General features: G+C 38.5%; 1 protein-coding gene across 2 annotated transcripts; it reads right to left on the bottom strand.

Moving 5' to 3' along the window:
• Nucleotides 1-6: 6 nt before the first annotated feature.
• On the bottom strand, nt 7-26,122 carry SEC61A2 (SEC61 translocon subunit alpha 2). Of its 2 annotated transcripts, XM_081820579.1 has the most exons (12): nt 25,879-26,122; nt 23,746-23,813; nt 22,614-22,679; nt 16,607-16,685; nt 12,266-12,397; nt 12,033-12,142; nt 6,916-7,069; nt 5,777-5,937; nt 5,247-5,444; nt 3,428-3,619; nt 2,886-2,962; nt 7-315 (listed from the first exon to the last, which is right to left on the bottom strand). In XM_081820579.1, the coding sequence occupies exons 1-12, from the start codon at nt 26,105-26,107 to the stop codon at nt 129-131; spliced, it is 1,653 nt and encodes a 550-aa protein (XP_081676705.1). In that variant the 5' UTR covers nt 26,108-26,122; the 3' UTR covers nt 7-128. The 2 variants fall into 2 exon arrangements, with proteins under 2 accessions (XP_081676705.1, XP_081676706.1); XM_081820580.1 differs by lacking the exons at nt 5,777-5,937; nt 6,916-7,069.

Below are 26,122 nucleotides of genomic sequence, written 5' to 3'. Positions count from 1 at the left end.
ACAAATGGGCCAGTGAGCACGTGAACACAAACTGTGAGGGAAGAAAAGGGGAACCAGCGTTACTGGACAAAAACAACGTGTCAAAAGTATTCTCCCTTTCACACACACGAGAAGAAATATTGGAACATCTAGAAAAACAAAGCACCCATCCCACCGACTTCAGCCTGTTCCTTGACAAAAATTTCAAAATACTGATAAATAATAGTGACCGCGAGCAGGATGCCGGTGCCGGAGCCGATGGCCCCGAGGAAGTCGGCTAACACCGACAGGGCGCCGATGCACAGGCCACCAAACGCGGCCGCCGTGGGGATGTACCTGCAAGACAGAGCCTCAGTCAGCCAGCGCGGGACACGGGAGCTGTGTCATCGGCACGCTACACCAGCGGGGGGGGGGGACCATCTGTGGGATGGCGTGCGTGTCCCACACAGTGCTGACATGCTGATGGAGACTTTGTGACTCAGGGAAGGACGGGACCCCGGTTTCCAGAAACCAGGCAACAGCCAAGAAAAGCAATACGTGATTTTTATGGCAGAAGGCTAGAATCCTCAACAGATTGAAGTATTAAAATAGGTACCGTTTGAAATAGGTCCTCTTTAGCTCACTCTTGTAGATGAAGAGTAAATTTCAAAATGCTTTTTAAGTATCAAATTTACGTGACAAGATATGGATGATCCTCTTTTACGGTAACTCAATCTTGGCTGCACGTTAGAATCACCTGAAGAACTCTTAGAAACAATGGGACTGTGTTTAAAATACTCCAGAAAGAAGCGGGGGAGAAAGCCTGGGGGAGATGGTGGATGAACAGGAATGGCAGAATGAGGCTAACTACTGAAGCTGGACACAAGCTGGGTACCTGGAGGTTCATTCTACTACTCTCTGCAACCTAGGTGCGAAATAAATAAAAGTTTACATAAAAATACAAGTGCCTTTCAACCAATGGCTTTGGAACTGGATATCCACATGCACAAAAAGAAATCTGGATCCCTATTTCACACTAAACACAAAACAAATTCGCTCAAAGCGGTTCAAAGACCTGAATGTAAGAGCCGAGACTCCTGATGGAAAACAAGAATAAATCTTTGTGACCTTGGGGTTAGGCGATGGTTTCTTATATAAACACTAAGAGCAGTACAAAGCAACCAAGAGAAACTGAACTTCATCTAAATTTATAACCTGTACATCAAAGGACACCAAGAAAGTGAAAAGACAACCCATAGAATGGCAATAAAATATTTATAAATCATATACCTGAGAAGAGGCATATCCAAAATACTTTTTTTTTTTTAAAGAATCTTACAACTCGGTAATAAAGAGACAATACGATTAAAACAAGCAAAAGATCTGAAAAGACATTTCTCCAAAGAAGATACACAAATAGCTAATTAAATGCATGAAAAGATGTTCAACGTCATTACTCATCAGGGAAATGCAAATCAAAGCCACCAAAAAGCTGCCACTTCCTACCCACTATAATCAAAAAGCACGAAGTGGTGCTCGCAAGGATGTGAACAACTGGAAGCTTCATCCACTGCTGGTGGGAATGCAGACCGGTACGGCCACGCTAGAAAATAGCTGCCGGTTCCTCGGTAGTTAAACACAGAGTTACTAGATGACCCAACAAAATTCCACTCCTACAGCAATGAAAACATGGCCACACAAAACGTGTACAAACATGTTCTTAATAGCATTATTCCTGACAGTCAAAAACTGGAAACAACCAAAATCTCCATCAACTGATGAATGGATAAACAAATGTGATTTAGTACATCCGTATGATGGAATATCGTTCACAAATAATGCATGAACCCTGAAAACTTTATGCCAAGTGAAAAAAGTTCTTCACCAAAGATCACAAGTCCATTTATATGAAATGTCCAGAAGAGGCAAATCTGTAGAGATCAAAACTAAAAAGTTGGCTCGGGGATGGGAGGTAAGATAGGAATGGGGAATAACCAATAGGTACAAGGTTTCTTTCTGGGTGATGAAAATATTTCTGGTTTGTTTTTTAAGTTGTGTTGTGTTTTGTTTTGTTTTGTTTTTAGTACCCTCTACACCCTATGTTGGGCTCAAACTCACGACCTGAGATCAAGAGTCTCACGCTCTTCTGAGCCAGCCAGGCACTCCGGTGACAAAAATGTTTTTTAAATTACATTGTAATGATTACACACACTGAATATACTAAAAACAAGAACACTAAACCATATAATTCAAATGAATGAATTACATGGGATGTGAATTATAGCTCAATAAAGCTGTTATCAAAAAATAAACTAATGATGGGATCCACCCTAGACCAAATAAATCACAATTCCTAGAGGTGGAACATCAGTACTTTTTAAAAGCTCCCAGGGGGCACCTGGGTGGCTCAGTCATTGGGTGTCTGCCTTCGGCTCAGGTCATGATCCCAGGGTCCTGGTATCGAGTCCCGCATCGGGCTCCCTGCTCCGCGGGAAGCCTGCTTCTCCCTCTCCCACTCCCCCTGCTTGTGTTCCCTCTCTCGCTGTGTCTCTCTTTGTCAAATAAATAGATGGAATCTTTAAAAAAAAATAAAAAATAAAAATAAAAATAAAAAAATAAAAGCTCCCAGGTGATTTTATGTGCAACCAGACAACGAGGACCTCCAATCAGGAATATTTTAAATACTGGGCTGAGCAGTGAAGGGAACACAATTTTAAAAAATAATTTAGATGTCAACTTTGATGGAGAATAATTTTAGAGAACAATTCAGTATCATGTTAAATTTTGCTTTTTCTGTGTGAAGTAGAAGAAAGATGCTTCATATTCAAACAGGATAACTAACATGACAATAAATTAAAGATTGAAAAACCAAATACATGTATACGTACACACACACACACATCAAGGATTAAATCTCATGACCTTACCTATTAAGCTCATGAACCATAGAGGTATCTCTGTGGCCCCTCATTACCATTTGCTGTTCTTTAAGCTGCTTAGCTACCTGCCAAGAGAAAAACAACTTATAAAATCAAACTATAAATATTTCACTGTTTACTACCTACCAGGTTCTGTGTGAAGTGGCTTTCCACACACCAGTAAATCAAATATGAGACCATTAAGTAGGCACTGTCATATCATTCCCATTACACCTGAGACTCAATGTTGCACACCACCTACTACCCACACATTAAACCAGTGTTTCTCAATCTTTTCTATTTTTCACCTCCCTAAACAGAAATTAAATACTAAGGAATAAGAATTTGTTGGGTAGGGTTCAGCTTTGGAGGGTTCACAAACCACTGTAAAAATCTAAGAATTTTTCCACCTTCCAAACCCCTTAGGGGTGATATTACCTCATTATTAAGAGTGTATGACTTAAAAGTTTAAATTATAAAAGTAATTAAAAGTGTTTCAATTACCATTTTGAAAATAAAAACGTTTATTTTCAAATGCAATAAATACTTACATCTTTGGCTGAGGAACCAGACACCTCTATCCATGTCTTAGAAAAGAATGCACATGATCCCAACATGAAGATGATATAAACAACCACATGGACAGGATCCTCAAATATGGCACCCATGGACTCGGGAGGAGAAAGATAGTAACAAAGGCCTCCCACCGGGTAAGAACGAGCAGGTCCTCCCCCACTGACATCCTACATAACAAGAATAAAAAGAAGAGATGGTGAACGCAACTGGTCAAGATACATTTTTATGACTTTTCAAACTCCTCAAAAATTACAATGCTTTAAGCTCAGAGCACCTACAGCTAACAATTCTATGTAACTTAAAGATTTACTTTTGTGTCTAATATCTTCACTCCTTCAAAATTATATAGTGAGCATCTATTATATAAAAGACACTGGGAATTTATTACTAACAGAAGAGTGATCTTTTAAAAACCAACATTATAATACATTTACCAAAAAAATCTCTCTTCTTTTCCTAAAGACAGGAATATCATTATATTTATTGTCAATCTCTGATTACATTTAGAATCTGAAACTTTCTGCACTTTAACTATACAAGAGTATGCTACATATTTTTTCACTTCAAAGTATTCCATGAAGAATACAATCAATTGAAATACTGACGGACGACTAACAACTCACTGCCTAAACTTTATATGTTTTGTGTAAGAAATAGTCCTGTAATAAATATTTATCAGAGGATTTTTAGCCAGACAAACATTTAAGAATTTTTATAGTAACAGAACTGGGAACAGTGTAAATTCTGGGGTACAGGGGGTGTGAAAGCAATTTCTGGCTGCAATGATTACAATGTCTAGTTCCTGAATACATATTTCAAACTGATTTCTTTACTGTGCCCCTAGAATCACTAATCCCCAATCAAAAGTACTCTTTATAGACATAATTCAATTTCCCAGTAATTCTCTCATTAAAAAGGAACTTAGTTAAGATCACAACACAATCTATATACAGCCACTCAATGCACTTATTGCTATGAAATCATTACAGTAATAATTACTGATGGATTATTAGCTCTCAAAGGGAGGGACCGCATCTTCCCTCATCACAGGCAATCACATTTCCGCTACATGAGCAGAGAAAAAGTACTGTGGATAAAGGGAATCCTATTTCCTTCAACTAACACTCAAGAGTACTGTCTTATCCTGTTAAACTTAAAAAAGGGGAAAAAAAAAAGACCTTTAGCAGAAGCAGAAAGATAGGTCACTGTAACTTACAATGTAGTAGGTAGCACATTAAGATAAATGCAAAGAATAAGCACCATATTTCAGAAATAATGACTATAAAAAATAACAGTTGGTGAAATATAAATTGTACAATTACATATCCTGTAAAAGAATAAAGAATCATGGTCTCTTTTAATTCTATAGCTTTAAGGGGGAAAAATACTCCTTGGTCATATGACAATTTAAACCAATTAAAATTCGATCTGTCAATAACTCACACTTCAGTAACAATGGGGCTGGACTGCTTTGGAAGAAGCTATGACGACAGGATCTCTAAAGGGGAAGTCAGAAAGTGCTGGATTCTATTTCTGGTAACTCTGTGCTCTCTCCATATAGTAATCACAGGCCTATCTCTAGCCCAGTTAACACAACTAGTTTATTGCCACCCAGGCCATGAAAGATGGGGGTAAAACGTCTTTCCAAAAAATTATAAACTCTGCGACAGGGAAGTGAATCTGAACATGTTATAGCAACTGCTTCAATTATGGCTCATCTCTTTCAGTTAAAAATATAACCATGAAATGGAAATTACAATAAATACGAATGCTTAGAATAAATAAAATACTCACAGCCCACTGTCCCAGTAAATTTACTAAAAAGTTGCCACTAAATCGAACAGACAGCATCTGGGAAATAACATACAGGTTTGACACTAAGGCCGACTGGAGAATAATGGGAATGTTCGAGGTGTAGAAGAGCTTGATGGGATAGCTACTGTACTGTCCTCGATACCGGGCCGACTTGATGGGCAAGTCAACACGAAATCCCTAAAAAATGAAAATGAAGAGGAAGTAAGAGTAAGTGCACAACTCAAGAACACAGATGACAGGCAGAACAATACACCAGAGAGTGTGAGAAGCAACGCCAGCATTTTCCCTGCACCCCCCTCCCCCCACACACACACGCACACACGGAACTCCTGTTCTATGCCATCACCACCAATATTTTGCACCTCAGAGTCGAAAGAATAGAATTATTTGCTTGACTAGACTCTGCAACACTGACTTGTTAGATACTGACATTTCAAATGGCATTCTTTTCTTTAAGAGCATAATAAAAATCCACATTCCACCAATTTCGGTGAAAAAAGTATACATACCTGAAAATATATAACAACGGCAAACACAAAAACCGTAGCAATGAGGTTCATGAGATTGGGTAAGTTCTGACGATAGAAAGCCTCCCTTAAAGCACGGACCTTGTCTGTCCTGGTGGCCAGTAAGTGAAAGAGCGCTATGACTGCACCCTCAAACTCAGTACCTGATAAATCAAGAGAGAAATTCACTGTAGACTCTTTCTCCAAAGCTGTCCCGAAGATCAAACAAATAACCTTGAACCTCCAGTACATGGCAGAAAATAGGAGTCAAAATCATTCATCAATGCTTACGTTATAATACAGCCATGTGTGGAGCTTCCAAAAATCTTCACATCATTGAGGCAAATGTATCTTTTTTATTAGCACAAATCTCAAGTTTTCTCAAGAGATTATTCTTGATGAAAACAGCCAAAGTAGAATAAACCTAAGCAAATATTTAGGTCATAATGATTTGCCTCTCCTTTACTTTAGGGAAGGGAAAGGAGTATTTTTAAGGAGGGGGGAAAGCAAGAGCAAAGCAGAATAAAGATGTCAGACTCAAAAGATCTATGTCACTCTCTCGAGCTGGCTTTTAAGTTTATTTTACCAAGAATACTAGTAAACCATCATTGCTCTTTTCTTAAGGCTGGGATCAGTTTAGACGCTAACCGTTATGGAGCCTGGATGGCATTTGAGATAAACGGAGATGGGTAAGGGGAAAGACAGAATGCAGGATTTCAAAATTTAGTTGCTATTACAAAGCCAAGGAGAATAGCAGCAAAAGTATTAGTGCTCCCTGATGATACAATAAATAATAGCGTTTTCATTTGAAAAATCTTAATCCACTACCTTTTTATCCCCCTGGGAATGCGGAAATAGGTCAATGACTTCTGCAGCAGTGGCTTAAGCAAGTAACATTTTAAAAAGCTGTTTGCAACCACTGAAATTTTCAACGAGCAGAGGCTAAGACTTAGATCTAATTCTTTCTGAAGTACTGTTTCATACTCCACAAATCTCTGCTGCTCAATTCTTGAGCAGTTAGCATCAGGTGTCCCCTGGGACGGCAAACCAGGACGTTTACAGGCACGTCCTGCTCCGTGACGGGTTACTCTCCAGCACACACCCAGCAAAACTCGTGCAGTCGCAGTCACTGTGCAATGTACCTCTGCCAGTGTTAATAGTAGTGGGACTAAAGGCCTTCCAGACAATGGTTTCACAGATGTTGGTGGCAATAAAGAGGGAAATACCAGACCCCAAGCCGTAACCCTTCTGTAGCAGCTCATCTAACAGCAGCACAATCAAACCAGCAACAAACAACTGTGGGGAAAGAAATGCAAGTAAGCTGAAGCAAGAATAAACTCAAGAAAGGGAAAGAGGAACACCATTGACTACTTGCAAAGTATGGGCATTTTTAATATTAAAACCTAATTGTTGCAATAGCACTGTTAGGATTCTGCATCTTTTTAAACCCCACTTTAGTCAGAAGTCAGTTCTGCAAGTCAGAGGGGTGGAAACATTGCTACATCATAAAGCAGACATTTCAACCTTTAAAGCATATTTATAAACCATCTGAATAGTTTCTCTTACAATGTTTAAGTAAGGCCTATTGAAAAGCACACTAAAAAATGTTCAAACTTGTTCAATTTAGGACAGCAAAAAAACTGAAAACATTCCAAACAGTTCCAAGGAAGTGAAAGACCAAATGAAATATGGTATAATAACAAGACACAATTGTATACTGCCACTAAAGAAAAAGTATGTAAACTATGCTGATACATTTTTAAGGTATTCTATGTAATACTTTAATACATTATATTACATATACACTTACCATTGAACAACACAGGTTTGAACTACACAGGTCCACGTATACACAGATTTTTTTTTATAAATACTATAAATGTATTTTCTCTTCCTTCTGATTTTTTTAATAATCTTTTCTCTAGCTTACTATATCATATAAATATGGTATATAACATACAAAATGTGAGTTAATCGACCATTTATGCTATCGGCAAGGCTTCAGGTCAACAGTGGGCTGTCAGTAGTTAAGGTTTGAGGGAGTCAAAAGGTGTATGTGGTTTTCAACTGCATGGGGGGTGGTCAGCGCCCCAACACCTGTGTTGTTCAAGGGTCAACTGTAATATATAGAGAAAATAAGTCAAAAAGAGCACAAATTAATATGTATAGAGATTATAACAATGTCAAAAATGCACTCCATACGCACAGTGACAAAGACTGAAGGTAAAGGTAAAGTCAAGGATTAAATAAAAAATAAAGTCAAGGATTTGCCAGGTTCTTAAGCTCATCCCTTTTTAAAAAATAAAAGCATACTAAGTTTAATTTATGTGAAATTGAAAATTCTTAATTTTCCTCTTGGAGAAGACATTTCCGTAAAAGTATGCACCAATTAAAAATAATCCATAGCCTGGCAAGTGACCTCCCCAGTCATGTCTACTGCACTGCAGTAAACTCATCAAGAGGGGAAGAAAATATGCTTCTACGCCTCCAACCTCACACCTGTCCCCATTTTAAAAACCCCATCCTACATAAGTAAGGAAATGCCATTTCCAATGCATTCTGCCCAGCTCTGAAGCCTCCCACCCTATTACTTACTCAGTTTACCTGACATCCCCTGTTACAAAAGAGAGCAAACAAGCTACAGTCCACCATTTTAAGCATGCTTACCTTCCGCAGTGGTTTTTTTTCCTTAACTGTCATTTCAGTGGTTGTACAGAGCCTAAATGGTCTATTACAGTCTTTTAGTTTGATTTTCAAAGGATTGGAAAAAGGGCACAATTCTTCAAACTTCTAAGAGTGCTCATGAATCCTTTACTGTTTGAAAACCAAGTTTAACACTTTGACAAGATAAAAGAGAAGTTAGGCCTTACTACTGAGATTTTACTTTGACCACAATTATGCAGTAAGTAAATAAATACTCCCGATCAGAAAACCAACCTTGTGCAGGGAATAGCAGCTGTCCACAAACTATCAGCCCACCAAAAAGTCTGATCATGGGCTTCTGATTAAATGGCCTGTCCAGAGTCATAAAGTCATTCTGAAATACCTGTAATTCTCCAAACCCCCTGTTCAGACCAATAACCATCAGACTACAGGGTGATTCATGTATGTCCTGCAAAAATCAAACTCATATTTTTCTAACTGGCATAGAGAAGTCTAAATGAGAAATGGTTTCTATAATCAAAAGAGTAAGATAAAAGACAGTAAAAAGCATGTGAACTATGCCTCCGAGGCGGGAGACGCTGAGAAACCAGGAAGTTACAAGCATCTCGTTGACTACAACAGTGAGAGAGACTGAATGCTACCTGCATGCGCTTGTGGAATGTGCCATACCTATAAATCTCTAAATTAGGCACAAAAATAACTCTTTACATTTCAACTCTGTTTGTGCATGCGCGCACACACACACACAACTGGACAAAACAATACTTACCTTTCCTATGTGCCATGCACACTGATATTTTCTATTCTGTTATTTTAATCAAGACCCACTATTAAGATTTCAAATCTCACTAGTGCAAAGACATGACCACATGAAGGAAACAAGAATAATTAAGGTGAGAAATACCTTACCTAACAGCATGCAAACAGTTTTCAAAGTCTATGTTTCTGGGTGAAACACACTGATCCAATCATCTCTCTTCAGTGTAGCCACATATTTTCAATGTTAGCAATGCCTTAAAAGACACACTACCCACCTATGATCAAACACATTTCTCTATACATTAACACTGAAAGGATTAACCACAAGTATTTGTATGCCAGAATTTCTGTAAAAAAAAAGTATATATATCCATTTATTTCATTCCTAGAATATAACTATTCCTTGACTTCTGATACTGGGGGAAAAAATTAAAATAGCTTAACTCTGTTTTTATATCAAATTCAAATTTGTAACGACTCCACAGGAGTCAGTGCTTTAACCCACAACTGGTCAGATGAGGTTCTTCAAGAATCCAAAAATACCTTACTAAAATACTAGAAAAATTGTACTGGAGCATAATGTCCTAAGAGCTAGGTGCCAATTCTGTCTTTTAACAATCGGGGTTATTCTGGGGGCGCCTGGGTGGCTCAGTTGGTTAAGTGTCTGTCTCTGGCTCGGGTCATGATCCCAGGGTCCTGGGGTTGGGCTCCCTGCTAGGCGGGGGTCTGCTTCTCCCTCTCCCTCTGCCCCTCCCCCGCTCATGCTCTCTCTCTCTCTCTCTCTCCCTCCCTCTCTCTCAAATAAATAAATAAAATCTTTAAAATATATATAAATAAAAATCGGAGCTATTCTGAACTACAAGCTGCATAAAGCAAAGGCTATTATAAAGAAACAAAATAAGACAACAATTGATGCATTGGTATCAACAATGCCAAAAGCATGTGGAGAGATCCTAAGCACTGAAAGACATCCAAATCAGTTTTCAGAGGATCTTCTCTCCCCAAGCCACAGCAACTCTTCTTTTTCTAATTCTCAAAGGTTATAAATTTGCCAATCAGGGTATTTTTTAAAATGGAGAAATAAGGACAATGTTATGGGAACTTACTAGGGCTCAGAAACCTACCAAAGACTGATAATCCATTAAAAATTCCTCACCTGGTAAAAAGACAAAATATTTCCATCTAGTTAGAAGAGCCCCCCCTTGTTGTTAATGACACCAATAAATACTTGAACAACCCAATTCTCCTTGTTCTAATCATACTCACTACATGATCTTATTTTGATCTGCTTCCTATATAAGGTTTCTCATTAAAAAAGAATGGTCAACCATGCCAATCTGAAATGGTCCTATTTCTCAATGTATATAAGTTGGTATTTCACTTTTATTTAAAAATATTTTTTTGAAATTAATGCTTTGACCATTTAAAAAAATGTTCCTGGGGCGCCTGGGTGGCTCAGTCATTAAGCATCTGCGTTCGGCTCAGGTCATGATCCCAGGGTGCTGGAATCGAGCCCGCATCGGGCTCCCTGCTCAGCAGGGAGTCTGCTTCTCCCTCTCCCACTCCCCCTGCTTGGGTTCCCTCTATTGCTGTGTCTCTCTCTGTCAAATAAATAAATAAATCTTTAAAAAAAAAAAAATGTTCCTTAGTGAATCCTAATTCCATAGAGTGAGCAAGAAGAGGCATTTCCAAAATAACAAGGACTCTAGATGCTGCATTTATCAAACTTCTTTTCAAAATGCCATAAATAACTATTACATAACTTAAGTACACTCCATTCTTGGGTAGCTTCTCTAAATGATTTTTAAGGACCGTACATTAGAGAAATATCTTCTAAATTTGACATACTTTGAGATACTTAGTACAGGGATAATTATGTTGGACTTTAAAAGTTTAATTCCAAAGGGTCTATTTTTAAAAAATCCATGGAATATATGTATACAGGTTCATGTATTTTACTAGCTGTGAGATATTATTTGTAATGTCATTATTTTGTATACTAACAAAGAAAAAAAATACTGTTAATTAAACTATGACAATAATTTATCACAAAGAATTTTTATTTTCTATTTACAAAGAAAGTATTTTAGACCTACACACAGATTTTATCATCCAGCCTGTTCTGTGCCTTTGCGTACACACAGTGACTGTTCCATAACAAACCAGAGACTTCTGCAGACATTTTAAACAGCAACTAATCTCAAAAACATGTTACACCAACAATGCACATAACCAACTGATGCAATGAACATGTGAATAGCTCTAACCAGCTGACACACATATGCAGACAATGACTACCATCACAACTGCTGCCTGGCTGACAACAAACGTGGGGCACTATCCGCTATAAGAAAAAACATCCTGGGCACCTGGGTGGCTCAGTCGTTAAGTGTCTGACTTCAGCTCAGGTCATGATACCAGGGTCCTGGGATTGAGCCCCGTATCGGCTCCCTGCTCAGCGGGGAATCTGCTTCTGCTTCTCCCTCTCCCTCTGCCCCTTCCCCTGCTCTGGCTCTCTCACCCTCAAATAAATAAAAATCTTAAAAAAAAAAAAATCCTGATCTCAGAAACATCAAAAAGTAAAAAAATGTGCATCTAAGAATCATTGAAATACAGTTGATCCATTATTCCTTATACTATGCAGCAATCAGGCTATTAAAACAAATTTTAATTTTTTTATATCAACACAATTTATACATGTCACTTCAATAATCAAAATCTTATAATTAAATAACTCAAAAGTAAACTAATGTATCAACCACTTAAAGAGTTGTTAGAAAAGAAAAAAGGGATCAAACTGTTTTGTTATCTGCAGATGAAAAACTGTATTTCTTACCTGAATAATGATAAGGAGACAGATGCCAGCACCCATTTCAGCAGGATCCCCATACATGCCCGTCATGACATACACAATGGCTTGCCCAATGGTAATGATCATACCAAATACTGACAAAAATTGGGGGAAAAGGAGTACATGCTTACAACCAAAGACAAGAAAGACTAGAAAAATATCTTTACCACAAAATTCTCAAATTTGGAAAAGACTCTTTAAGTGTATTAATAGCTCACGTTTCTGGGCTCCATTGAATAGAGCTCTATCTTTAGGTGTGTCTCCAACTTCAATGATTTTGGCTCCAGCTAACAACTGCATAATCAAACCAGATGTTACAATTGGGGAGATACCCAATTCCATTAAAGTTCCTGTAGAGAAGGAAAAAAGTAAATAATCTTTACTATACCCAATGAAGATTAGTTTACAAGTGTTGCAATCCTTCATTATGTCTATTAAAACACATGCTCAAATGTTAACAGGCATATAGTCATTCTTTAAACATTGATTTATTAACACATTTATTTACTTAACTTATTTTTTTTTAAGATTTTATTTATTTATTTCAGAGAGAGAGAGCATGAGAGGGGTTTGGACCAGAGGGAGAAGCGATGCGGGACTCAATTGCGGGACTCCAGGATCATGACCTGAACCGAAGGCAGTCGCCCAACCAACTGAGCCACGAGGCACCCTATTTAATTCACTTATTAACATAACCTTGCAACAACTCATTGAGTCAAAATTACTATCCCCAAAAAAGGTAAATTTCTGTAAATTCTAAACTTAAAATGTTAAATCCTTTGAAAGAAATCTTCCAAAATTTCTGTCCAAATCATCATTTTTAAAACTTACACTGAACATTTTATTTTAATGCAAAATAAGAAGTACATACCAAGCCTGAGAATTAAATACCAAGTTAATAAAAAAATGACATTTAAGCGGTGCCTGGGTGGCTCAGTCGTTAAGTGTTTGCCTTCAGCTCAGGTCCTGATCCCAGGGTCCTGGGATCGAGCCCCGCGTCGGGCTCCCTGCTCCACGGGAAGCCTGCTTCTCCCTCTCCCACTCCCCCTGCTTATGTTCCCTCTTTCGCTGTGTCTCTCTGTGTCAAATAAATAAATAAAATCTTTAAAAAAAAAAAAAAAAAAGAAATATGGCACCTCCAATCAGTAGGGAAAAGGATAAGTGGACCTTACCAAATGACTGGCCATTTATAAAAAATCACGCCTGCATTTCTTACCTCATGACTTACATCAAAATAAAGGCCCGATGCATAGAAAATTTAACCGTAAGAGACAAATGACAAAAATACTAGAAATAAGTATGCTTATCATCTTGGAAAAGAAAAAAACTTTCTAAGCATGACAAAAAAAACCTAGAGCCCACAATGAAAAAGATAGATGCTATGGTTAGATACAACTACGAAAATTCCACGTGGTAAAACACTGCATAAAAGTTAAAAAAAAAAAAAGGGGGGGGCAGCACAAAAGAAGAAAAATACTTGAACACAAATGAGAGTTCCTCCAATATGCGAAGAGTTCTTCCAAATCAATTAAAAATGAACAAACCAATAGGAAAAAAAATTTAAAAAGGAAAAAGAGAGAACACAGTATGGCTGCTCCCAATGACGGTCTTTCTCAGGAAATACTGACAGTACAGGAGGGGACCCCCACACCCAAATCTGAAATATGTAACCCTGACACTCTAACCAAAGCTGACTCAGCCCAGTGTAAATCCTGTAGGTTTTTTGAGCTAAGAACCGAAGAACCCAGGAATTTGGGGGTAAATCCCAAAGAAAAAGTTCCCAATCCCTGCTGCCAATCTAAAGCTGCCCTGGTTTTCTCTCCCAGCCCAGGCTTAGTTGTTCTACCTCCTCTATGGAGTCCAAAAAATAATCACTACCTTTCTAATAAATTCCACTTTTGTGTTTAAACCGGTCAATAATTTTCTATTACTTAAAACAAGTCCACTCAAAAAAAAATTCAAATATTCAATAAAAATAGAAGATGATGTTCAAAGCTCACCAATATATAAAGAAATACAAATTAAATAACAGATACCAATTTTTACCTGTCCAACTTCCAAAGACTAGAAAGACTAATAATATCCACTGTTGGAAGAAAAATGTCATTCTCATATACAACTGCTCAGTGTATAAAATAATACAAATCTTTTTGGAAGTTAATTTAGCATTATTTATCAAAAATTTAGGTGTTATGTACCTTGCACAGTTAAACTTCTAGAAATTAATTCTATTAAAAAATGACAGGAGGGGCGCCTGGGTGGCTCAGTCGTTAAGTGTCTGCCTTCGGCTCAGGTCACGATCTCAGGGTCCTGGGATCGAGCCCCACATCGGGTTCCCTGCTCCACGGGAGGCCTGCTTCTCCCTTTCCCACTCCCCCTGCTTGTGTTCTCTCTCTCTCTGTCAAATAAATAAATAAAATCTTAAAAAAAAAAAAAATGACAGGAGATAGCATTACAGTGATAGCACTCATGGTAGCACTGGTTAAAATGATACAAAACTGGGGAAAAACCTAAATGTGTGACAGAAGAGGACCCTAATGGCCTGGAATTACACTTAAAGGACCCTCCTTACTTTGTCTCTAAGCCCTTTATGATCTGGCTCTTGGACTCATCTGCAACACCATGTTCTCCCTCATTACTCCTTTTTTTTTTTCTTCTAGCCACACTGACTCCTCATCCTTCCCTGAACATTTAAGCACACTCCCATCTTGGGGCCTGAGCACATGCTATTCCCTACAATGTTCCTCCCCCAGATCTTCACATGGCCTTCTCTCTCGTGTCCTGTAGGTCTCTGCTCAGATGTCCCTCCCCTCACCCAAAATGTACTTCATGTAGAGGATATCTCCCCAAATAGAATAATATAAACTCCATGACAACGGGGACATTGTCTTGATCACTGCTCTCATCTCAGCACCTAGCACAAAGCTTGCCACAGAGTAAGAACTCAAAAAAGACCTGAATGATTAAATAATTCACAACATATCCAAAGAATGGAACAGTATATAGCCTGTAAATGAAACAACTCTTTCAAGAAATTGAGTAAACACACTAAGTAGAATAGTTACATACTTTATCTTATTTTTCAGTTTAAAAAAAAAAAAACAAGCACGGGGCGCCTGGGTGGCTCAGTCATTAAGTGTCTGACTTTGGCTCAGGTCATGATCCAGGGCCCTGGGATCGAGCCCTGCATTGGGCTCCCTGCTCCGCAGGAAGCCTGCTTCTCCTTCTCCCACTCCCCCTGCTTGTGTTCCCTCTCTCGCTGTGTCTCTCTCTCTGTCAAATAAATAAATCTTCAAAAAAAACAAAAACAAAAACAAAACCCCCAGTTGACCCTTGAACAACGGAGGGGTTATAGACACTGACTCCCCCATGCAGTCAAAAATCCACGTATTAACTTTTGACTCCCCCAAACCAAAAACTTAACTACTAATAGCCTACTATTGACCGGAAGCCTTACCAATAACATCGCCAATTAACACATATTTTGTATGTTATGTATTATATACTATATTCTTGTAATTAAGTCAGCTAGAAAAGAAAATGTTATGAAAAATGTCCTAAGGAAGAAAAAATACATTTACAACACTGCGCTGTATTTATTAAAAAAAAAAAAATCCACATATAAGTGGACCCACACAGTTCAAACCTGTGTTGTTCAAGGAGGGTCAAAAAAATATAAATTTATATATGTGAATGTATATGCAGAGAAAAGGTCTGGATAGATATTCACCAACCTGTTATCTTCCCAGGAGTTACGCCTGAGATGCAAGACTTTCATTTTCAGCTTTATATAAAACTGCATCAAATTTTGGTGCATTTTTTAATGATTAACCATTATTTCTAATCTAAAAAAATTACCAACAAAACCCTCATGATCCGGTCCCTATCTCTTTAGCCACTGCCTATGCACATGGGCTTTTAGCTCAGTCTTCCCTCTCCCATCGCTCCACAAATTGAACTCCAATTCAAATACTATTCCAGTACTATCGCCTCTGACACTGCAGATCAGGGTCTTTCAGGCCCATGCAAAACCCATGGACCAGACTGCAGAGGGTCCATGAAGCTCCAAAGGTTTTACGCAAAATCTGTGAGTGTATATGATTTTTTCTTGGGAGAGTATACATAAATTTAGTTATATTCAACTAATGAATCATTAAACATTATATCAAAAACTCATGATGTACTATACCTTGGCTAATTGAATTTAAATTAAATAAATAAGTAAATAAAGTAATACTATACAAAAAAAAAATTTGAGTCTCAAAGAAAATATGACCCACAAAAGGATGGAGGACAAAGCTCCAGACAGTGCTATCACTCCATTCTCTATTGTACATCTACACTCTGTACGTATTTCTATTATTACAATACACACAGTGTTTTGTAAGTATTTATGTGTTGGTCTCTTTTCCTAGGCAACGGGTTTCTTTTACCATATGCTCCCCACCCCTGTAGACATCAAAATAGTTGTTTCCACATTTTCACATCTACTTGATGTCAATACTAATGTCTCGTATGGAGGCAAAAAAAAAAAAAAAAAGAAAAAAAGAAGTACATACCTCTGTTGGATGCAAGAATAACTCTCATCCAGTAGAAAGGATCTGCAGAATCTGATGACATGATTCCAAATAGTGGTATCTATAGTATTACACAAAACAGTTTCTAAAAATGCATTATATAAATTAAGTTGTAACTTAATTCATACTTCTTTTACTTAATATTTGCAATACTTAAAAGAAAAAAAAAAAACCACTACTTCTCATGTTCTGTAACAAAGCAAGCGTACCCTAAAGGAAGTTTTTTAACAAAAAAAAAAAAAAATAGAAATTACTACTTACACAAATCTACTAGTACACATACCTATCAGGATGAAGATTTGTTGCACAACAATGTGAATACACTTAACACTACTGAACTGTACGCTTAAAAATGACTAAAGTATAAATTTTTTACAATTAAAAAAACACCCCATCAGTAAATTACAGGATATATCCATCCAGTCACAGAATAATTTTGCTAAGCTATGGGTACTGACAGCCGCAGTCACACTCCAAATGTAAGACTGAAGATTATTTATATATACATATATATGTGCATGTATATATATATAGTGGAATACTATGCAACCACTGAAAAGCAGCTTAAAGAAGCTTGTAATAGCATAAAAGAAGTGCTTATGTTGTAATACCAAGTATGACACTGTGGTTCTCAACCTGGGGCAATTCTGCCCCCCAGAGGACATCTGGCAATATCCAAAGATATTTTGGTTGTCACAACTTGAAGGGAAATGCTACAGGCATCTAGTGCGTAGAGGTCAGGGATGCTGCTGAACATCCTACAATGACCCCACAACAAAGAATTAACTGGCCTAAAATTCAGTGCCATTGTTGAGAAACCCTGCTATAAAAAGAAAGGTACAGAATTATATAAATGAAAGTTCAATACTGTAAAAATGTGTAAAAGATAAAACTAAGTGTAAATACATAAAGTCCTGAAGAGTAATTATCTGTAGGTAGTAGGATTATGGCTGACTTTTTCTTTATTCTTCTCAGCATTTATCAAATTTTCTATAATAAGCGCATATTACTTTCTCATCAGAAAGAAAAAGAAACTCTTCACTTCAGAATGTTTCCTATTATATGACCAACGTTCAGGACACAGCACCTGGTCATACCCCTTCCCTGACCATGTGGGGATCAGACACAAAGAAAAATACATTTCCAATTTCAAAAACCTTCTTTATACAAAGCTGATTTTTTTTTAAAGTTCCAAAAGATGCTGCCAACGATTCTGAACAATCCATCTGGTCATCCTCACCCTTTCTGGACATCTGGATTTATTAGCTGGGTAGCAAAACTGGTGAAGCAAGAAACATGGATATTTTATGTACCCTAACGCTGCAGACACTCTTCAGCTAGTGTGAGAGACAGGAAGAAGTTACTGTATAAAAACCAATTAACACTACAGGGCAGTCCACACCACAATATTCCCTAAGTGGGAGAGAGGTCAATCAGTCAAATTACTCTGCTTAATGGCACCTGATAGAGATGGCCATTACCTCCACAATTAGATGATCTGTGGGACAATGAACAAGAAAAAGTCAGCCAACTTCCCCTAAGTAATGGCATTCCCTCCTTTCCTGAAGACAACAGGATTATTAAACTCAGTGTCTGATTTTATTCCTCTCAGTAAAATCTGTAGCTATGGGTTTATGTACAACAATAGTTGAGCAGCAACTCCCCAATGCATAAGAAAACACACTTTTTTTTTTTTTAAAGATTTTATTTATTTGACAGAGAGAGATAGAGAGAGAGGGAACACAACCAGGGGGTAGTGGGAGAGGGAGAAGCAGGCTTCCCACCGAGCAGGCAGCCCGATGCCAGGCTCGATCCCAGGACCCTGGGATCATGACCTGAGCCGAAGGCAGACACTTAGCAACTGAGCCACCCAGGTGCCCCAAGAAAACACACTTTTTTAAACATGTACAATAGTAGAAGCTAACAAGAGTGAAAAAAGCTAAGGAAAAAAGGGGTGCCTGGGTAGCTCAGTCGGTTGAGCATCCGACTCGATCTCAGCTCAGATCTTGAGATCAACTCAGGGTACTGAAATCAAGCCCCACATTGGGTTCCATGCTGGATATGGAGCGTACAAAAAAAAAAAAAAAAACTAAGGGAAAAGAAAAAAATCCATAAAGCAGCCAAAGAAAAGGGATCGTGAACTTGAAGCACTGGTGGTCATGGGGGCGAGAAAACTTCAGACAACTGAGAAGCAGAGAGCCCAGCACGAAGCTGCTCCAAACATCAGGATGGGAAGGCAACACAATCCTCACAATTCCCACAACATTCCAAACCTGGAGAAGAGCAGGCTGCACAAACAGCCTTATCTTTTTGCCTCCTTTGGTTAGAAGGGACTAGAAACAGCAGCTGAGAAGAAATGGATGAGAGAAGTGAGCAACGGGGCTCTCTCCTGGTGACAATTACAGGGCCACCGTGAGTTGGGAATGAGGGATGATCTGAGGTAAGCAATGGAACAGGCTTCTTCAGTCACCTGGTGAGAACCACCTCGGAAGAAGAGACAGCTGACCCAGGTAACAATTACTGCACTTATCACACCTTATCTCACCTCCCACCACTCCCTCAAGCTAAAGAAAACTGGGTGAGGTGCACCTGGGTGGCTCAGTCGTTAAGCATCTGCCTTCGGCTCAGGTCATGATCCCAGGATCCTAGAATCGAGCCCCATATCAGGTTCCCTGCTCCGAGGGAAGCCTGCTTCTCCTTCTCCCACTCCCCCTGCTTATATTCCCTCTCGCTGTCTCTCTCTGTCAAATAAATAAGTAAGATCTTTAAAAAAAAGAAAGAAAGAAAGAAAGCTGAGTGAAACAGGGGACCCCAAACCCTTTTAACTGTGGCTGGGAGGGGAAAATAAACCTGTCTGAGATTCAGTGGAAAGACAATCAAGAAATCACCAGCACTGGGCAGGACTGCCTAAACATGAGAAAGACATGAAACACAGCGGGGCAACTATGCAATTATACTGCAGAAGAAAATAATAAAGTAACATAAAATGCACAAATTAATTCATTGCATGAAACAGTTGTGAGAAATACCACACTTTCTGAGTGACACAGTTGCTATGGTTCTTGGGTTCTAGCAGCCAAGCTTAAAATATTTTACTACCTAGCCCTTCACAGAACAATGTTTGCTGACCCTTAGATTAGAAGATTCAATACTGTCAAGAGGTAATTTTCTCTAAATTTATCTATAAATTCAAAGCAATACAAATCATAATCCCAGCAAGCTTTCTTACAGAAACTGACAAGCTGATTCAAAAATCTATACAGAAATATGAAGAACCTAGAATAACCAAAAACCACTTTGAAAAGGAAAAACAAAGTTGAAAGACTTTTACAACCTGAATACAGGACTTAATATAAAGCTACGGTAATCAGTGTGACCATAACGATGGAATATACACGTATGGAACAGAACAGAGTACAAAAATATATCCACACTTATGCAGTTAACTGATTTTCAACAAAGATGCCAAGATAATTCAATGGAGAAAGAATAGCCTTTTCTGGCTATCCAAACAGAAAAAAATGAACCCCAACCTTACTTACACCATACACAAAAATTAACTTGGACTAGATCACAGTCCAAAACATACAAGCTAAGAGTATAAAATATTTAGAATACAGGAGAAAATCTTCACAACCTTAGAAGATAGGAAACAAAAACCATGAACCATCAAAGAAAAAAGACACACTGAACTTCAAAATGAAGGATTTTTGCTCTTCACAAGATAATCTGAAAATGAAAAGGCAAGCCACAGACTAGGAAAACATAGTCACAGTACATTTACCTGACAAAGGACCTGTATCCAGAAAATATTTTAAAATGCATATAATTCGGGGCACCTGGGTGGCTCAGTCGATTAAGCATCTGCCTTCAGCTCAGGTCATGATCTCAGGGTCCTGGGATCGAGCCCCAATCAGGCTCTCTGCTCAGCAGGGAGTCTGCTTCTCCTTCTCCCTCTGTTCCTCCCCCCTGCTTGTGCTCACTCTCTCTCAAATAAATTTTAAAAATCTTAAAAAAATGCATATAATTCAATGACAATATAATTTTTTTAATGGGCAAAATATTTGAAAAAGAAACTTCACAGAAGATAAACAAATGCCCTATAAGTACATGAACAAATTGCTCAATATCGTTTACCAGGGAAATGCAAATTAAATTTAAAACCACACCCATTAGAATGACTAATACTAAAATGCTCAACACTAAAATGCTCAACAATACCAAGGGCAGGCAAGGATGGGAAGTAACTGGAACTCCTATTCTTGACTGGTAAAAATATAAAACGGGACAACAACTTAGAAAAAAGTTTGACAATTTCTTATAAAGCTGAACCTGTAATTACCATACAACCCAGCAATTCTACTCCTAGGTATTCACCCAAGAGAAATGAAAACAAATATTCACAGAAAGTCTTGCCCAGGAATGTTCACAGCAACTTTATTATAGCCAAAATTTGGAAACAACCCAAACGTCCAACAACAAATGAACAGATGAACAAATGGTGTATAGTCATCCAGTAGAACACTCCTCAGAAATAAGAAGGGATGAATTACTGCTCTACCAATCACATGGACAAATCTCAAAATGCTCATGATAAAGCCAGATGCTAAGGAATGATACTGTATGATTCCACTTAGATGAAATTCTAAAAAAAAAACAAAACAAATCAAATTATAGGAACAGAAAGCAGATCAGTGCTTGCCTGACACTGGGGGTGAGGTGGAGACTGACTAAGAGATTACACAGAACTTTCTGGAGTGACAGAATGTTCTGTATCCACTGAGGTAGTAGGTATGTGGGTGTATGCATTTGTCAAAACTCTTCAAAATGTACACTTAAAAAATAAATGTATTTTACCATACATAAATTATACCTTTATAAATTGGATTTTTTTATGGAGGGGAGGGGAATTTCTAAGATGTTAAAAATAGGTGGTAAAAATATGGATGATTATTCTTTTTTTCTCTCTACTTTTCTGTATTTATTTATTTATTTATTTATTTATTTTTTACAGATTTTATTTATTTATTTGACAGAGAAAGACACAGCGAGAGAGGGAACACAAGCAGGGGGGAGTGGGAGAGGGAGAAGCAGGCTCCCCGCCAAGCAGGGAGCCCGATGCGGGACTCGATCCAGGGACTCCAGGATCATGACCTGAGCCGAAGGCAGTCGCTTAACCAACTGAGCCACCCAGGCGCCCCTTTTCTGTATTTAAAAAAAGTTCTCTCCCCCTGATCACCCAAAACAATTTTAAACTAAGTACAGTTTATCTTAATGACCAAATGACCAAATCACTTTACTCTTCAAAAAAAAATACATTTGGCTTTTCCCCAGACTATGGACTTAATCTGCTCTACCACTTCCTAATATAATTTTTTTTATATTAGGAATGTTATATGTATTTCAATAGCTCTTCAAAATCCTCAAAAAACTTGCAACTAAATAATCTAATTTAATCCTCACAACAATCCTGTGACAGGGACAGGTCACATTTTATCCTCATTTTGTGAACTTAATCTCTGCAAAATATTAATAAAAAGTATCACTGAGTTCTATCAATTTATAAATACAGTATATCACTGGGGTTCTAAAATTTGACTTTTTGGGATTTTTAAACTAATACATGCTATTTACAACATGATTAGAGGCCAACAAAATAGGGAAAAAATATTTGCAATGTATTATGTCAAAGCTTTAACACTTTCATATATAAAAATCTGTCTTAATATGAAAAAAATCTCAAGAAAAAATGGGTAAAGATCATTAACTGCACACTAAGAGAAAAAAAGAAAAAAATGTTCAAACACACTAATAAAAAAAAATACACAGCAGGACAAGATAACCATTTTCACCATCAACTCAGATTAAAAATAACAATGCTCAAAATAATTCAGGATATTTATTATTTTAACTAAAATAAATTTCTCAAATTGCAACCAATCAAAACCCTCCAACAACAGCATAGACAATTAATACTTTGGTTACATACCTGACAACATACTAAGAAAATGAAGAGAGTTATGGCAGTCCATAGTACCTTCTCTCTAAACTGGATCTACAACAAAATAAGGATGATCAATCAAAACCAAGAAATAGCAAATACAAAGCAAAATTCCACATTAAAGCGTAACATTCTGCATCATGACAGGTTCCTATTATTTACTATTAAGATACTCTCATCTAGTTATTACCAGCTAAAGCAAACAGCTCAACTTTTCAAACATAATCTTCTTTACTTTTCCAAAAATTAAGTAAATTAAATACAGGCAGGCCTCATCACACTGTACTTTGTTAACTGAAACCAAAAAGGATGAAAAGCAAGACACAGATCCAATATGCATGCATTTCAGTTAACATAGCATTGTGCAAAGCGTGGACTGCCCATGATAATATTACATGAATATTTCATGGAATATGAAAAGCTAGAGCTTCTTGGGATCCCTAACATGTAACTGAAACAACTATTTTTAAAACCTCAAAGCAATTAAAAAAAAAAAACCACTTCTAAATAAAGCAGTAAGTTTAACAAAAGTTTTACTTATCTCTTTCTACACACCTATTCCTGTTAGTTTTGTGAGATATCAAAAGCACAGAAGGGAACTGGCCAATGTGGGAATAACAATATTTCTGAATTTAAATACCTGAGCTCCAAAAGTGCACAATGACTGAGGAATAATCTGATGCAGTCATATTATTTTCTGAATGCATTTCTGTGATTTTTCTGTGTATCGAATGATCAAGAAACGGGAGGTATATACTTGCACAATTGTAATTCATTTATGTAGAACAGTCGTATTCATCAAAAGTGACCCAGCAGACTCAGTCATTCACAGTGCAGTGGGTCACTAGAAATAGGAGAATATCTTATCTAACACAGAGGCCAAAGAAACGCTTGGTTTGGAAATGTCTCAACTTAAAGAAAAGTCATTTTTAAAACCAGAAGAGAACCTATCTAAACTGGTTTAAACTAGTTTTACTTACTTTGTGCCTCTTGCAAGAAGCAGCAGGTACTATTTTCTCCAAATACACCAGAAAAGGGTTGGGGACAGTAAATCAATCTTGCTAGTTCAGTAGAATAAGTCCTTTAGCTACCCTCTATATTACCAAAATTTTATACTTACTTTCCTTTCAGGTTTCTGAATTTCTGGTAGAACTGCACAGAAAGGTTTGATAACTTCTAAAAATTTGACTGTTAAAAAAAAAAAAAAAGAATGTCTCTGTTACAAAGTTTTTAAAAAGACATGTACCTTTTTATAGAAACAAATACAAACGTTCTCTAACTTTTAATGACGATTCATCCCATTCCTACCTCCAAAAGTAATCACAGTGCTCTCCATTTCAAATACATCGGGGAACAGAAATAATCAAGGGACAAAAGAATCCAAAAGATTTAAGGGTTTAGTCAGTAGAAGCAAATACAAACACCCTTCTACCATGATTTTGCTTCCTCATGCTTTTTATCCAGCCCTTTTATATATACAGAAAAAGAATAATTCCATGAGCATCACTACATCAAAAAAAAAGCAAATGCAGTCTACTATGTTACCCCCACGATAATGCACTATAGACAAAAATAAGACGTATCAGGGGAGAAATACAGGAGGAAAGTATAATAGGAAATGGGCTGAAATTGCAGGACTTAATTTAGACTGAAAGATGATGAAATGCATAAGTGAGAAAGATCATGGAATCATAGAGAAGTTTGTTTTGTTTTTTTTTTTAAGGTATACAATCTCTACTTCATTTCACTTAAGTCAACATTCATTGCTTGGTTGCTCTTCCACATAATGATCTTCAAAGTACTTGTGTATGTAGGATATTCAGCCCAGAAAATGACCATGACATTTCAAGAGAAAGTACTGCTTTCCCACATAACTCATTATATATCAAAGACAAACCAAGGTTCTTTAAGGATAGACACTATATTCTGGCATAGCTTAAGTCAATTCCTGCCAAAGAACTGGAGAATGAAGATGATATTCTCTCAGTCTTTGCCAGCGTCTGTAATGTGCAGAAACACAAGAAGGCTGGTTCAACCCGCTAGCTATTAGTTATGATCATCTTCCCCTACAGACGCTGGATTCTGCATCCTAACATCATGACATTGTTTTAAAACTGACCTGAGTAATTACACTTAACATAGTTAGCCAAAAGCTGACTATATAATCTTCTCAAGAAACCTCTCAAAATGATGGCAGTCACCGATGTCTGACAGAAGAATTCAGAAATTCCCATAGGCAGATACTCATTGCCCAAGGGCCATTTTGGACTATTTGGAAAGTAAACCTGAATTATAGAAGCATTCTTCTCTAATGCAACACAAATTATCAACCACGTCAGGAACCTTTCCTAGACTCCTTACCCTTTTCCATCCCACCTCAATCAAAACCACCCTCCCAGATTTCTTGGCATTTTAGGATCATCGGTGTTGGAAAGTTCATGCTTCTGCCGGCCACTTGTCTATTCTTGTGTTGCAGAATGTCACCGATTATACTGTGTAAATTCAAGGTCAGGGGTCTCTTCTACTTCCTTTCTAAATGTCCACTAGTTGGCCAAAGGGTGTACCGCTCAGGTTTGCACTTAACCATTCATCCAACAAACATGTGAACAGCTATGTAAGTATATACGTGAATGCATGTGGGGTTGAGTGTTCAGGAGATGGCTCTCAAAGATCGCCATAATTCAAGGCCTGGTCCCTAAGGCTTATACAACCTTACACACAGTGAGTTTTCAGTGAACGCTACAAAATAACTGAAAATTTTAGGGAAAACGCTATGCTGCCAATCGCACTTCTTTCCTCCCCTAAAATACATGCCTTGCATCACTTTTTAAAAAATCGAAATAAGTCAGAGAGCTTTATTCATCACAACTAACATGCCAAGGAAGGGTGACTTGGAAATAAAAATATGAGCTTCCTAAGCTCCTGAAAAATTCGAAGCGGTCCAGGTTTCGCTCGGTTCCCTAACTCCCCGCCCCCAAAACCAATGGCTTCCCCTCGCCGTCCTCCGCTCCCCGCCACCTAGCGAGCGCAAACCCCGCGACTCCGGGCCCGGGTCCCCGCAGCCGGCCCCGGCAAGGCCGCACCGCCGGAGGAGCCTTGGCGGAGGCCCCCGGCCCGCAGCCTCCGCAGCGGCCCGCCGCGGCCCGCTCCTCTCCGGCCCCCGGCCTGGGAGACCCCGGGGCGGACGCCAGCCCCACCGCCCGCAGCCGGTCGGGGCCCGGAGCCCAGCGAGAGTCGCGCGGCCGCTACTCACTGCCCATGGCGGCGGCTGGGGCGGCCCGGCGGGGCACGGCGGCCTCGGCGCTGCCTTCGCTCGGGTCCCACGGCTCGGGTCTCGCCGCCTGCTCCCGACGCGCTCCTGGCTGGCCCCGCGCAGGCTCCGCCCCGAGCCACGTGACCCGCGCGCCCGCCCCGCCCGGCCCCGCCCCCCAACGAGCGCCCGGCCGTTGGCAACCGGCGCGGCGGACGTCCGCGGTTGCCATGGTCACCGCCGGCGC

This window comes from Leptonychotes weddellii, chromosome 5 (genome assembly GCF_054177405.1).
Source record: "Leptonychotes weddellii isolate Sample4059 chromosome 5, ASM5417740v2, whole genome shotgun sequence".
Taxonomy (NCBI): Eukaryota; Metazoa; Chordata; class Mammalia; order Carnivora; family Phocidae; genus Leptonychotes; species Leptonychotes weddellii.
This window is presented reverse-complemented; position numbering and strand designations above follow the sequence as displayed.

Bases quoted from the DNA above. Each gene is read 5' to 3' on its own strand.
- SEC61A2 (XM_081820579.1), bottom strand. From the start codon at position 26,107: ATGGCAACCGCGGACGTCCGCCGCGCCGGTTGCCAACGGCCGGGCGCT. The intron at 23,814-25,878 runs GTGAGTAGCGGC...TTTTTTTAACAG, and splicing joins CCCAGCCGCCGCCATGGGCA to TCAAATTTTTAGAAGTTATC. The intron at 12,143-12,265 runs GTGAGCTATTAA...AATTTTTGTCAG, and splicing joins ATTCAATGGAGCCCAGAAAC to TATTTGGTATGATCATTACC.